This window comes from Lagenorhynchus albirostris, chromosome 13 (genome assembly GCF_949774975.1).
Source record: "Lagenorhynchus albirostris chromosome 13, mLagAlb1.1, whole genome shotgun sequence".
NCBI lineage: Eukaryota > Metazoa > Chordata > Mammalia > Artiodactyla > Delphinidae > Lagenorhynchus > Lagenorhynchus albirostris.
The window spans coordinates 7,148,830-7,164,727 of record NC_083107.1 but is presented as its reverse complement, the minus strand read 5'-3'; the positions used below and the strand labels follow the sequence as shown (position 1 = coordinate 7,164,727).

General features: G+C 44.2%; 1 protein-coding gene across 1 annotated transcript in view; it reads right to left on the bottom strand.

The window, feature by feature from the left end:
* Nucleotides 1-15,898, bottom strand: part of AFF3 (ALF transcription elongation factor 3) — a 478,605-nt gene that overhangs the window by 44,329 nt on the left and 418,378 nt on the right. Inside the window, exon 14 of the mRNA XM_060170002.1 lies at nt 5,451-5,637. Within this exon, the coding sequence (XP_060025985.1) occupies nt 5,451-5,637 (187 nt within the window). The remainder of the gene's footprint in view (nt 1-5,450; nt 5,638-15,898) is intronic.

Sequence of the window (15,898 nt, the reverse complement as noted above, 5' to 3'; positions counted from 1 at the left end):
GGAGTCTGCTGTGTGACTTAACTTTCTGCTTCATTTGCTTTCATGCCGTCCAAAGGACCAGGGCTCCCAAAGCAAGAGGCAAAAGAACAAAACGATACGTCTTTTTTTGCACCTCTGAGTTGTCCTGTGTAAATTCTGACCTCGCTTTAATTTGGCTTCTCCAGAGACAGGGGCCAATGGAACCTGCAGAGCACACCTGACCTGGTCCATCCTGCGCCAGTGACGCAAGAGAGGAAGCAGGGCAGCAGGACCTCTTCTTCGCCAAGGGGAAGCTCTCGCCTGCCCTGAGATTAGCCGGGTGTGGTTGAAGGCTACTTTGGTGGCAAACACAGCTATGGCTCTGAGGCTGTCTCCTCCCCACCCCATTTCTCTCGGACCACCGGCGAGTCAGTGACTTCTGTGCCTCAGTTTCCCCAGATAAATGGGGCCCAGTAATATGAATGGATGCTGAAGCGGCCTTGCAGAAGGGGACACGCACGGGGAGAGGGTGGACCATTTACGGCAGAGCCTGCCACTCACACTGGCCCCAGCCCCACGTCTCACGCTAGCTCGCCCTCATCCCCAGCATCCTGGGCCTCCCACACCTCCCATCTCTTACGTGGGAGAACACAGACGTGTACCTGGAGCTAAAACACAGCGGCTCACGGGGAGACTCCCACTAAAACTTCCTGGAGGGAGCGTTAACAGTGAAGGGAGAACTGAAGCACTTGAGTGTGGGCCCACTGCCTGAGGTGCTCTAGGGACATTTTTTCTCCTCTTCACAGCTGAAGAAATGAGGCTGAGGGACCATTTTCAACACATCACTAAATCACATTCTCTTTCTCAAAGGATCTACAAGGACCTCCTCTTGCCCCTCAAACAAAAATCCAAATTCCTCGGGCATCCATCCTCTAACAGCCATCTCTCCTTGCCAGAACACCTACCATGTGCTCCCACTTTATAGGTATCATCTAACTGAATCCATACAGGTAAGAAATACTGTCGCCCCTAGTTTGTAGATGGGGCTCAGAGAGGTTAAGTGAAATGTCCAAAGCTGCAGAGCTACCAGGCACCACCAAGGCTAAACCCACATTTGTCTGGGCTTAAAGACCAGATTCTCTCCCCTGCTGCCTTGCCAGTCTCCCATTACTCTCTGGTGTAGCCTCACGAAAGAGGGACCTCGTTTCTTTTGAGAAATGTCAGTCTTCAGCCTAAAATGATAGAATTAGATTGATTTTTGGAGACACCACTAACTCTCCAAATAACACCTGTGGCCTTCTGTTATTCTTAATGCATCATCTTTTGATGTCCATAGCCATTTCATGTATATAAATCTTGTGTCTTCAACAAAGCCCAACACTGCTTTCCAGCAGGGGCCAGGTCTCTGCTTCTTTGTATCCCTCGCAGGACCCGTAATAGGTTAGGGGGACAGCACGCTATGACCCTGCTCCTCCTAATAATGACTCACAATGAGCTGTCACTCCATTTGTATCACTTATTCCTCAGAACAGCGTCACAGATTAGACGGCATGGGATTATCCGCCATTTCGGGGATGAAACAATTGTGGCCAAGGAAGCTCAAACAGCCAAGAATTAGGTGGCAGGGGAGGAGGGGGAACTCAGGGCTTGGGGTTCCTTTCCTGCCACGCTGCTGGCTCTGGTCCATTTCCTGAGCTGTCCATCAGGGTTTCTGCCCAGTGCATTTGATTGTTTCCTGGCTTGCTGCTTTGTATTTCCATCCAGGACTCTCCTCTCTGATCAATCTTCCCTCTGATCAGTGTATAAGCTCTCCACCGTGTACTTTAGTCTCTACTTCATCTATACCCTTCAGAGCACCCACTGCCACATACCCCACAGATGCCTAATTAAGGAGAAGCCTATTGAATCAATGAATAACTTGTATCGTGTACCTGCTGATTTTCAAGAACAATCTAGGGCAGCATTTTCCAAAATGTGCTTTGAGTTCATATATCCCAATAAAGAAAAGTTTCCGTGGCTTTGAGTTCATATATCCCAATAAAGAAAAGTTTCCGTGGTCAGATACATTTGGGAAATGCCACAGTGGAGAACACCGTTTACATGAGCAAAATTAAGGGCTGAATGATGCCCTTCGGTAAAGAAACAGGTGAAACCTACTTTATGCTGGATCTCCTCAAAATCCTGTGACCAGGCTCTTTCTTGTCCCTGCAGCATCCTTTACTTGGGGAACACCGGTCTAAGGAGCTCTGTGTGCTGGTGTAAACGTGCTAACTGAAGGGCGAGGCGCTTCCCCCTGTGAAGCTCTGGCGTGAAAGGATGTCCCAGGCCAGGAAAGAAGATACAACTCAAATGAAAACAATTAGGCTGAGGAGAAGCAAGCAAACGTCAGGCCGCAGAGAGGGGATCTGCAGTGATGGAAATACTGTTTTCGGGGTCTCTTCCGTGCTAGCTTGCAGACAAGGGGTTAGACTATGGTGATTCATGTGAAATGCAGTGGCTTTCTACAGCCACGGCCATAAACAACAGCTCGTATGAAACTCAGGAGAGCCAAGTGGGTGTCCAGTGCTGGACGTTGAGGGGGAGAATGCAGGTGTCTTGGGATATCATGAGGGTCTCCTGCTTGATAATAGGAGGGCCTCAGGATATTTCCAGGAAGGAAAGGAGGGCCACAAATGTTCTGCTGCAAAGCAGCGTAAACAGGTCTTGACAACGGAATGTGAGGTGTGTGGCTATAAAGAGCTGGATTGTCCCGTGGGGGGGAAGGAAAAGGGGTCTCACTGCTCTCTTTAAGGGGTCCCGGGCTAGCTAGGCCAGAAGAAAGCAGAGATGCCACGAAGACTCAGCAGGTAATGCTTCCCCTCTTCGCAACTTTCATTCTGCAAACTCACTGTATTTCTTTTCTAATTTTTCCGTGGAGACTCAGCAGGTAATGCTTCCCCTCTTCGCAACTTTCATTCTGCAAACTCACTGTATTTCTTTTCTAATTTTTTTTTTTTAATTTTTGGCCATGCCACACGGGTTCTGGGATCTTAGCTCCCTGACCAGGGATCACACCCGCGCCCTTGGCAGTGAAAATGCGGGAGTCCCAACCACTGGACCACCAGGGAATTCCCTCATTGTATTTCTGAAGGGCGTGTCTCTCTAGTCACCTTGGGAAAAATGTTAAAAGAAACCTTGCTTTTATTCCAAGGAATACATTCCTTTCCAGCAGAAAGAAGCCACCTGCAGTGTGGCTACATCTCTTGTCACTCCTGCACTCCCTCTGCATAGAGAAGCCAGGAGTTGAAAGCTACCCGCGGCCTCAGGCAACTTAAACTTTGAGGCCTGTGTTACCAGGCTCCCCTCCTTCTCCTCAGCTAGGGGCCTCTGGTAGCTGCTGGAAGAAACAAGGAACGGCAAGTGCTTCCTTTCATCACCCAAGAGTTCAGGTCTTTGTGATTATCTCAGTGACATTTAGAGAGAATCTGCTTAAAGCCGTTTATAGCTGTACTTCTCCAAGGCTGCTTTCAGCCCCACCTAGAAACTCCAGGAGTCACATTTCAGCGTGCAAATGAGACTCAACTTTCCTGAATTTAACCTTCAAAGTCACAAAGAGCCTGGGCTGGAGGTAACGTTCACAGACCCTAACGCTTTTAATCTACCGCCACTGTCCCCCCTGGCTCTTGCGATGTCCCTGGAACCCAGTTCTTTCTACTAAATATTCTGGAGTTTTTCAACAAATTAGAGCATAAAGCTGGCTCTGAAGAAGCCCGGTTAACGCCTCTGTTTTATTTAACTCCTGTATTTTTGTTTGTTTCAAATTACTCCCATTAGAATATCAGCTCTGTGAAGACAGGAACCTTCTCTGTCAGCTCATTGCTGTCTCTCAGGGCCAAGCATCATATCTGTGGCAGAGACTCAATAGATCTTCGTTGAAGGAACACTAAATGAGTGAATGAATGGATGAATGAATGAAATGATGAAGAAGGAAAAATAACTTAGCTTCTGGGAAAAGTCAGGATTATATCAACATATGGTTTTTATAGGTTAATGTTGTCAAGGGCCTTCCCCTTAAATAGGGAGATAGGGATAGAAAGATAGATAGGGAAAGGGAGAGAGACAGAGAGAGACAGAGACACAGGTACACAAGCTGGAAACATGGGTCTTGCTGGCCCTTAAAGGTGCTCCTGGGGACTTCCCTGGGGGTCCAGTGGTTAAGACTCCACACTTCCACTTCAGGGGTCACAGGTTCGATCCCTGGTCAGGGAACTAAGATCTGCACGCATTGCCGTGTGGCCAAAAACAAAAACAAACAAAAAAAACCCAAAAACCTCTCACCGCCAAGGTCTGCATATGTGGGTTTGGTTTCATTTTTTTTTTTGGCGGTATGCAGGCCTCTCACTGCTGTGGCCTCTCCCGTTGTGGAGCACAGGCTCCGGACGCGCAGGCTTAGCGGCCATGGCTCACGGGCCCAGCCGCTCCGTGGCATGTGGGATCTTCCCGGACCGGGGCACGAACCCGTGTCCCCTGCATCGGCAGGCGGACTCTCAACCATTGCGCCACCAGGGAAGCCCTTGGTTTCATTTTAGAGCATATTTAGAAATTTGGGCCCAGAGTGGTACAGAAGGTTGTAGGTAAAAAGCTAAATCCTATGAGCCACCGTAACATCAAATGTTTATACACTCAAGAAGAAGCATATTTTATTCCCTCTTTAGAAATCAAAGTCTACCCTTACAGATCCAGGGACTAGAGAAGGGTGCTCTCAGCCCTCTCTCAAGAATCCACGCTCTGAATTGCTATTAAAATTTCCCCTTTTTCCCCTTTAAAGTAGAAGTAGCAATGGCTTTTATTGGGACCTTATAATATTTTTATAGGAGGCACCTAAACCTTCCACACAGACACTCATCATAGCTATAAAAGTTTTCATTAGTATTTGTAAGTTGATGCTAATTTTCCTTTTTATATTTTTACAAAGAAAACAAAGGAGGTTTTATTCATATTTATAGCCCTTGTTCTCCTAATCTGTGATGAACTGAAAAAAGGTAAGATCCTAACCATGTCCAATCCACAAAACTCCTTTCCCCGTGATTTACGGGGGCTCACACTTCCAGGCAGGGAGCTGCCCTGTCTGCTTATTGCCTCGGCTGACCCTTAGGGAGACCCGATCCTCAGGTTATTTCCAGTCAGTGATGTTTACAGCATACTTGGAAAGTTCTGGACGTCAAGATAGAGAATTTGGGGACCATAAGAGATGAAGTTTCTAGACTTCAAAGGAAGCTCTGTGATTAGGAGCACTGTGAGGAGGGGCTGGGGGAAATGAGCCTAAACCAACCCCGGCAGGCTGCCAGGAGGTGGTGGCCTAGAGAGGTCACGGCGCCTCGCAGGCCAGTGTCATAGCACTGAGGCTGGAGGAGCAGGAGGTGTGTGAACCACACTCGGAGGAAGACTGACCTCGCTCACCGGGTCGGGGAGACGCAGGCAGGGGAGGCGCTCAGGGGCCGGCGTGTCCTTACCTCAGGGCTGGAGTAGTGGGGGGGTTTGCTGCCCTCACTCTCGCTGGAGCTGCTCTCGGTCTCTGAGTCAGATCCCGAGCTGCTCTCCGAGTCGCTGGAGGAACTGCTGCCGCTGCTGCTGCTGCCGCTGCTGCTGCCCTTGCTGGAGGGCACGGAGGCCCTGCAGTCGGCCTGCGGGAGGCCGGCACTGTCAGCCCACGAGGCCCCGGGAAGGGAAGGGGAGGAAAGCCAAGTGAGCAAACACGCATACACCACCGAGCGAGCTGTTGTTCCACCAGCCTGCGCATCTGTCAGCGTCACCTGAAGCTCCAGAGCCACCGTCAAGGTCAAAGCAGCCTCACAGTTAAAACAACGGATGCACAGAAATTAAATTGGGAGTGAAAGTCGGTGCCACTTGGTAATCAGGCCCTCGTCAGTGTGACTAGTTTGTGTGATCGTCTTAGAGGGGAAGGTGGTGTAACTGCAGAAGGACTGTTTCTAGTTTGCTCCTGTTTCTGGGAATGGCTTTTCAAATGCATTCCCGATTCCAATCACCGACAAAAAGGCAAGGAAATCAAAAAATGCTTGAAATATTTTGTAAAGAACGAAAATGCCTGTTTGCTTTATTTTAGGAAGTGGGCTGTGAGGAAGGGCACAGTGTCCTGCTCTGTGCTCTCACGGCCTGCTGGAAGGTTCCGGAGACAGCGGGACCGACAAAGTTGTCTTGCTTCCCACCTCTTCCTGCCCACAGAGGCGAGTCCTGTAGTCTTTACAGGAGCCGGCTTGCTGTATAAACAAGTAATTTTCCTTTGAGCCCTTTATTATAGAACTGAAGATCCCTCACTCACACATTTTAAAATATTTTAGACTTTAAAATTCAACCCCAGTACAGTGGCTTATAGCAATACTATTTGGAATTATACTCGATGTTCGTATCCCTGCTGAAATTTGCCAGAAAGTTACATACTCAAATTATAGACTCAAAGAGAACAGGAAACACGGACACTTCTCATGGTAATTAATTAACCACAAAAATTCAAATCACACACATCCACCCAAACAGTGAGCCAAAAAGAAAGTTTCAATACTCACATAATAGTCAACATCTTCAAAGTCCTTTATTAATTGCATTGAAACACACCTGACTGTTTTTTTGAGGTCAAACTCTAAACCCAGAAAATGCAGTGACCACTTTTTAAATGTCGAGTCAGCAAATATCTGCTTGCCCCTTCCAGCCGGGACCACTGCTTCAACAGGATGAATGCGAGTGAAGGCCCAGGGCTGAGGGAGCTTGTCAGAGAGTTTATGGTCTCAAGTGCAAATCAGCCAGGACAAGGTAAGGACCCTTTTCACCCGCTCCTTAAATCTTTGACAAATGCTTTGCTCAAGGACAGAGTCTCATAAATCCTCAGTGTTGGGGCAGGGATGGCGGGGGGGGGGGGGATGTTTAAAACTCACTGGAACCTTGCTTCTCCCAGAGGAATGATAAGACAAGAAACTATCTTACAGGATGTACCTGAAAGTCAAAGCACTGTTTTGAACTGCAGGCTTAGGGAAAAATGGAGTTTGAACATAACCTTCCCTAGTGGTTTTTATTTCTTCTGCCAATGTCATGGTCCATACCTACTGTCTGACAAAATTCTTCAACGTCAGACAACATCTGCACCTTTACGCCTTGCCTGAGCTGCAACAATTCCTTTTCCAGCCTGCTGTTTGTTCTGGTGTTGAGTGAGGGATCCTGGATCTTTTTACAGAGGCTGGGAAGGGATGGTTAGTGATCAAAGGGTTGCAATATTTCTTTCTTCCCTTATGAACTAAAATCCATCTTTCCTGGCAGCTGAGTCGACATGGCTACTATCAATGGAGTCATTAAAAAAAAAAAAAAGAAGGTTATTAGATTGTGACTGAACACGAACGGCTGGGATCCATGTTAACAGTGTGTCAGGAAGTCCCCCAAACACTGGGGGAAAACTCCAAAAACAAACAGACAGAAACCCACCCCAACCCAAACAAACCAACCAAAACGTAAAAACTCCCCAGAGCCAAGCAACACATGGTGGAGGAAAGAGGTCTGTCTCCCCGCCACACCCTGGAATGACATTTGCTGAAGACTAGGAAATTAAGGGAAATAAAGAGCATTTTGATTGGTTTTATATGATGGTCAAAGGCTTTGATCACCAAGCGGTACATTCTCCCACTTTCATTCCGACAACAAAGGACACTGAAGCCACTGCTGTGTGCACCTGGTTGCTGTGTTTGCGGCAGAGGCAGCAACGTGTGTGCAGTTCCCTGGGGCTTGCACCGCAAAGTGACTGTCTTTTGAAAAGCTGCACTTTAATTTCTGGGAAAACGGCCATTAAACAGTTCCTGTGCTGCCTTCCTTTTCTGACTGCTGTCCTATCGTAATGAGACCCACTAGCCCAGCAAGACAGAGTCTCTGATCTGAATTAGATTGGCAGAAAAGTCTCAGAGTTTTATGTTTTCCTTCCTTAAATTAGGAAATTGACTTAAAACGACAGTTTTACTGGCGTAATTATTATTTGTTTTTGAAACCGTCGGGAGAGCCAAGAATTTCAGGTTTTCTTCCTGCTTTGCTTTGAAGTGCTGTGAGGCCCCAGTCCTCTGGAGTCAGGGCTGAATACATTCATGTTTCAATGGTCCCGGTGGAGACAGTGTCGCTGGAAGCAGTCCACGTCAAGGATGGGGGCAGGCTTGTGTGCAAGGGCTCTGGTGGTTCCAGTTGTGGGATCAAGATAACTACCCCTACCTGCAGAAAGCCTGCTCCATTAACTAGCCTTTTTGTGGGTCTCTGGGGGACAGCTGGTCATTCAGGACTCGGCACAATGACTGCTCTCGCCAGGAGCGCGTGCAGTTGCTTTGCCTCTGCTGGGGGAGCTGCAGCAGCCAGGGTGGCAGAATAAAGAAGCCGGGGATGGTCATCACTGCAGATGAGAACTAACAGAGGATGGGCTCAGTTAAGCCAGGAAGGCTCTTTGGAGTCATGGAATCAAGAAGATGGAAAAAGACATATCAGACAGACCCTCCTGAAAGAAGACTTTAAACTTTATATATTTAAAATTGCCAAGTTTGGCGTGCTTACTAGTTGTCACGTTTCCATACCAAAGACGCTAACAGTTCTTTCAACTTAATTTAAAAAGCAACTTTTTTCTGAAACGATAACATGGATTGACTTGACATGATGACACAGCATTGGACAATTTTTAGGAGAGTTCTTGGACCCTCTGCTATTTGAGGAACATGGTGCCACTGTAAACGTGTGGGCATGAAAACATCACTGAGGTCGTGGAATAAAAGGCTTTGTGTCACCAAACTTAGCACAGTGCCTGGGAATAATAGGTATTCACCTGTGATTACGAAATGAAAGAATCAATAGAAAAAAGTCTATCACTAGGTTAATGAGTTAAAGGAAAAAGGATTTAACCTTTCAAAAAGGCTACAATCTTTCTTTTCCAATAAAAAAACACTTAAGGGGATTTCAGCCCCTCTTGTGCTTTTCCAATGTTAACAGCACTTCCTTGCACAGAATGTCTTTAAATGTACTCTAGATTTCATCTGCTATATAATATGAGCCCAGTTCCCCCCTGGATGGTCTATTTACTTCTGGTATTTTGATTTCATGAAATGTTTTGCTGGTCTTGTGAGTGGCCAAGACCAAATCCACGTTTGGGAGAGTCCCAGCTTTATTCTAAATGATCTGCTTCCCGTGTTCCCTCCTTTGGCTGCAGTGACACATTCTTTTCCGAATCTGGCCTGGGCTGAATCTGAATACAGACAGTAAAAGAAGAGATCTGGAAGCTAAATGCCTGCATCTTACAGGCATGGGTGCTCCTGCCAAGTATATTGTGGGGTCTGGGTAAATATCCAAAGTTGTTCACGAGCTTTGAACTAACAAGGAACTTGGAGGCAGGCTCTGTGCCTAGTGGGCACTGCGTGGATGGCCGTGATGCCCAACAGCCTGTGGGCAACGCCACTGGGATGGACGAAAGGTTAATAATTTAGAAGAGGTCCCAGCTCCCTCTCATTCAATACTGCGGATGAACTCAACACATGCTTGACTTCTAAACTGTAATCGGTGCCCTGGCAATGGTGTTCCTTTATCGTTGGCATCTCTATTGATATGAACTGATCTAAAATTATAATCACATAATGAGACATGAAAATGGAAACCTGGCACAAGGAGGTTCGCTGATAGGACTGCTGGTCTTGTACTACAAGTTTTTGTTAGCTCTGTAATACCTCCAGGAACAAGTCTTCTATTAAACACAGCTTTTGAAGCTCTTCATGGTCTGGCCTCAATCAAGTCTTCAGCCACACCTCATAGGGTGCAGCCCCAAAGCTTGTCTATAATAAATTTCTCACCGTTTTGACAACCTGTGCGCCTCTGCATGCGCTATTTTCTATGCTACGAAGCCCTCTCTCCCTTTCTTCTTCTGGGTACCTCCAACTCACTCCTCAGGACTTGGTTGCAAATATTACCCTATTCTGTAAAGTTTTTCTCAATTCCCCCAGGAAGAGTTAATATTTCCTCCCCTAAGCCCCTTAGCACATCACCTATTTTTCTTTTGTAGCCCTTACCATACTAAGGAGAGGAATTATCTACTTCATCCTTGTATCCCCAGTGCTAGCAGGCGGTGCGGCATGAATAGGCTGTCAACAACGTTCAACTGAATGAATGAAAGAAAAATGATTCTTGACACAGTAAGCCAAAGCATTTTATTACGCTATGAAATAGCCTATGAGATGTTCATATATTCACATATGTAGTTTTTCTGTTGCCTTGGGGCTGCCAAAGATTTCATAAAACAGATGACTTAGAGAGCTACTATCTATATCACTGGTTGAAAATCCAAAACCTACAGGGGTCAGGCAAGTAGCATAAATGAGTGAAGTGTCCAGTTATAAGAGAAACAAATGCCTAACACACGATGATAAAGACAGTGGACCGCTGGCTCCCCAGTGGGAAAGTGTCAAGCTGGACAGTCCTGACTGGTCTACTTCTTCCCCAGGCCAGCGGATCTCGGCCACACGGAAATAAGAGCCAGTGTTACCAAATCCTTCAATTTTTTTTTTTTCAGAGGAAGCCCCAAATCCTGATGTTTATATCAAATCTCCTGATTTTAAAATGCTAGTAACTAATTTGAGAATTTTTAACAATGAAAAGTTTCATTTTATTTTTTGCAATGAGACACATCTGTAGGTCAGATGAGGCCTGTGGGGTACCAGTTTGAGACTCGCTAATCTATGTCTTACTCTTACACCTTCTGAAAGCCCAAGGTGGTTCCATTTAGAAGAGACACAAAGAGACCACAACCAGGAGTTTCGCCTCTCTCAGGGGTTCAGGTTCGCAGGGACAAACAAGAGGTTAGCCAAATACACTTATTCTCTCAGCCCGCTTATTTAAACATCTACAATTTAAAAAAAATTACTGATTCAACAAGAAAAATCTCAAATAAACGACCTAACCGTACACTTAAAGCAACTAGAGAAAGAAGAACAAAACCCAAAGTTAGTAGAAGGAAAGGAATCATAACGATCAGAGCAGAAATAACTGAAATAGAGACAAAGAAAACAATAGCAAAGATCAATGAAACTAAAAGCTGGTTCTTTGAGAAGATAAACAAAATTGATAAGCCTTTAGTCAGACTTATTAAGAAAAAAAGGAAGAGGACTCAAATCAATAAAATTAGAAATTAAAAAGGAGAAGTTACAACGGACACCTCAGAAATACAAAGGATCATCAGAGACTACTACAAGCAACTATATATGCCAATAAAATGGACAACCTAGAAGGAATGGACAAATTCTTAGAAAGGTATGACCTTTCAAGACTGAACCAGGAAGAAAGAGAAAATATGAACAAACCAATCACAAGTACTGAAATAGAACTGTGATTAAAACTCTTCCAACAGGGCTTCCCTGGTGGCGCAGTGGTTGAGAGTCCGCCTGCCGATGCAGGGGACACGGGTTCGTGCCCCGGTCTGGGAAGATCCCACATGCCTGGAGCGGCTGGGCCCGTGAGCCATGGCCGCTGAGCCTGCACGTCCGGAGCCTGTGCTCCGCAACGGGAGAGGCCACAACAGTGAGAGGCCCGAGTACCGCAAAAAAAAAAAAAAAAAAAAAAAAAAAAACAAAACAAAAAAAAAACAAAAAAACTCTTCCAACAAACAAAAGCCTAGGACCAAAGGGCTTCACAGGCAAATTCGATTAAACATTTAGAGAAGAGTTAACACCTACCCTTCGGAAACTCTTCCAAAAAAACTTCAGAGGAAGGAACACTCCCAAGCTCATTCTACGAGGCCACTATCGCCTGGATACCAAAACCAGACAAAGATATAACACAAAAAGAAAATTACAGGCCAATATCACTGATGAACATAGATGCAAAAATCCTCAACAAAATACTAGCAAACTGAACCCAACAACACATTAAAAAGAATCATATAACATGATCAAGGGGGATTTATCCCAGGGATGCAAGGATTCTTCAATATACGCAAGTCAACTGATGTGATACACCACATCAACAAAAAGAAGAATAAAAACTATATGATCATCTCAATAGATGCAGAAAACGCTTTTGACAAAATTCAACACCCATTTATCATAAAAACTCTCCAGAAAGTGGGCATAGAGGGAACCTACCTAAACACAATAAAGCCCATATACTATAAACCCACAGCAAACATCATTCTCAATGGTGAAAAACTGAAACCTTTTCCTCTAAGATTAGGAACAAGACAAGAATGTCCACTCTCACCACTATTATTCAAAATAGTTTTGGAATTCCCGACCTTGGCAATCAGAGAAGAAAAAGAAATAAAAGGAACCCAAATTGGAAAAGAAGTAAAGCCGTCACTGTTTGCAGATGACATGACACTATACATAGAAAATCCTAAAGATGCTACCAGAAAACTGCTAGAGCTCATCAATGAACTTGGTAAAGGTGCAGGATACAAAATTAATACACAGAAATTTCTTGCATTCCTATACACTAACAGTGAAATATCAGAAAGAGAAATTAAGGAAACAATCCATTTACCATTGCATCAAAAAGAATAAAATACCCAGAAATAAACCTACCTAAGGAGGCAAAAGACCTGTACTCATAAAACTATAAGATAATGATGAAAGAAATCAAAGATGTCACAAACAGATGGAGAGATATACCATGTTCTTGGATTGGAAAAATCAATATTGTAAAAATGACTATACTACCCAAAGCAATCTACAGAGTCAATGCAATCCCTATCAAATTACCAATGGCATTTTACACAGAATTAGAACAAAAAATTTTACAATTTGTGTGGAAACACAAAAGACCACAAATAGCCATAGTAATCTTGAGAAAGAAAAATGGAGCTGATTTTAGACTATACTACAAAGCTACAGTAATCAAAACAGTATGGTACGGGGCTTCCCTGGTGGCGCAGTGGCTGGGAGTCCGCCTGCCAATGCAGGGGACACGAGTTCGTGCCCCGGTCTGGGAAGATCCCACATGCCGCAGAGCGGCTGGGCGTATGAGCCATGGCTGTTGAGCCTGCGCGTCCGGAGCCTGTGCTCTGCAATGGGAGAGGCCACAAGAGTGAGAGGCCCGTGTACTGCAAAAAAACAAAACAAAACAAAACAAAACAAAACAAAAAAAACAGTATGGTACGGGCACAAAAACAGAAATATAGAACAATGGAACAGGATAGAAAGCCCAGAGATAAACCCACGCTCCTATGGTCACCTAATCTACGACAAAGGAGGCAAGGATATACAATGGAGAAAAGACAGTCTCTTCAATAAGCAGTTCTGGGAAAACTGGACAGCTACATGTAAACAAATGAAATTAGAACACTCCCAAACATCAAACACAAAAATAAACTCAAAATGGATTAAAGACCTAAATGTAAGGCCAGATACTACAAAACTATTAGAGGGAAACATAGGCAGAACACTCTTTGACATAAATCACAGCAACATCTTTTTGATCCATCTCCTAGAGTAATGAGAATAAAAACAAAAATAAACAAATGGGACCTAATGAAACTTAAAAGCTTTTGCACAGCAAAGGAAACTATAAACAAAACGAAAAGACAACCCTCAGAATGGGAGAAAATATTTGCAAATGAAGCAACTGACAAGGGTTTAATCTCCAAAATATATAAACAGCTCATGCAACTCAATATCAACCAACAAAACAACCCATTCAAAAAATGGGTGGAAGATCTAAATAGACATTTATCCAAAGAAGACATACAGATGGCCAAAAAGCACATGGAAAGATGCTCAACATCACTAATTATTAGAGAAATACAAATGAAAGCTACAATGAGGTTTCACCTCACACCAGTCAGAATGGCCATCATCAAAAAATCTACAAACAATAAATTCTGGAGAGGGTGTGGAGAAAAAGGAACCCTCCTACACTGTGGGTGGGAATGTAAATAGGTACAGCCACTGTGGAGAACAGTATGAAGGTTCCTTAAAAAACTAAAAATAGAGCTACCATATGATCCAGCAATCCCACTCCTGGGCATATATCTGGAGAAAACCATAATTCGAAAAGATACATGCACCCCAATGTTCATTGCAGCACTATTTACAATAGTCAGGACATGGAAGAAAGGTAAATGTCCATCAACAGAGGAATGGATAACGAAGATGAGGTACATATATATAATAGAATATTACTCAGCCATAAAAAAGAACGAAATAATGCCATTTGCAGCAACATGGATGGGCCTAGAGATTTTCATACTGAGTGAAGTAAGTTAGACAGAGAAAGACAAATATCATATGATATTGCTTATATATGGAATCTAAAAAAAATGATACAATGAGCTTATTTACAAAACAGAAACAGAGTCACAGATGTAGAAAACAAACCTATGGTTACCAGGGGATAAGGGGGAGGAGAGGTAAATTGGGAGACTGGGATGGACATATACACACTACTATATATAAAATAGATAACTAATAAGGACCTACTGTATAGCACAGGAAACTCTACTCAATACTCTGTAATGACCTATATGGGAAAAGAATCTAAAAAAGAGAGGATATATGTATATGTATAACTGAATCGATTTACTGTACACTGGGAACTAACATAACATTGTAAAGGAACTATACTCCACTAAAAATTTTTTTAAAATTTATCAAGTGGAAAGGAACCCTCTCTCAGTACTTCCAACCTCCAGCTCTGGTTAATTGTATCAAAAGATGATGAATGAAACAACCAAGCAGGTCTTTTCTATAGTCACTGCCCATTTTATCACCCAGTCAAATTAGGCATTACTTAATTTAGTTAAAAACCATTATTGTGGAAATTAAGCTCTGATTTTAAAAGTCTGTGTACCAAAGCTAGAAAGAACAGGTATATAGATAGCCTTGTGAGAAAAATGACTCAAATAAGTGCGGTTCTAAAAATGTTAAGGATAAAAAGGTGGGTGGTTCTTTAAATTTATGTTCAGAGTAAATGGCATGGAGATGAGGGATGATACTGGTGTGACCTTTGCTGAGAATTCACTTGGTGCCAGGTACCGCAGAGCCATAGCATGTCTGTTGTGTGTGTGTGTGTGTGTGTGTGTGTGTGTGTGTGTGTGTGTGTGTGTGTGTGAGAGAGAGAGAGAGAGAGAGAGAGAGAGAGAGAGAGAGAGAGAGAGATTGGGGGGGGGAGAGAGAGAGAGAGAGAGGAGGGACTTGATAGACACTCAGCCAGGCAGAGAGCTTGGAACAGAGGAGTCAGCTTCTCCCAGGAGAAAAGTGTAACTGTCAGAAACCATACAGAATCATAAAAAGTAGATGAAATCAGCTATGAGAAACTGTAATGCAAGTTACAATACCACTTGTTGACAATGCAAAAACTGCACATTTTTCATTAATCTACAAAATCAAACAAAGAAAAGTTCTACAAATAAATCAGAATGGAGCACCCAGACCCCAGGGGAGGACAACAGCCATATCCCAACACAAAATAGCAACTCAGGACAATGGACAAGACCTCCCTCGAGACCAGAGACCCTCAAGATTTCTGTAGTTGTTACTTTATGCCTTGGTCTCCTTCTTACAGGGTAGGTATTATTCTGTCTCCTTCTAGGTAGGGACAATAAGGATCCTAATAAGGGACAGAGCTGAGATTCTACTTCTGGAAATTTACCCTATGAAAATAATCAGGTATGTTTAAAAACATTTATCTACAAGGTTATAGGCTCTTATGCTATTTGCAATAGGAAAGGATTTGTAAACAACCGAAATGCCCAACACTAGGGGATTATACACCCTTATGAGAATACTTCTCAGTACTATGTAGTCATTATAAACATATTAGAGTGGGCTTCCCTGGTGGCGCAGTGGTTGAGAGTCCGCCTGCCGATGCAGGGGACACGGGTTCGTGCCCCGGTCCGGGAGGATCCCACATGCCACGGAGCGGCTGGGCCCGTGAGGCATGGCCACTGAGCCTG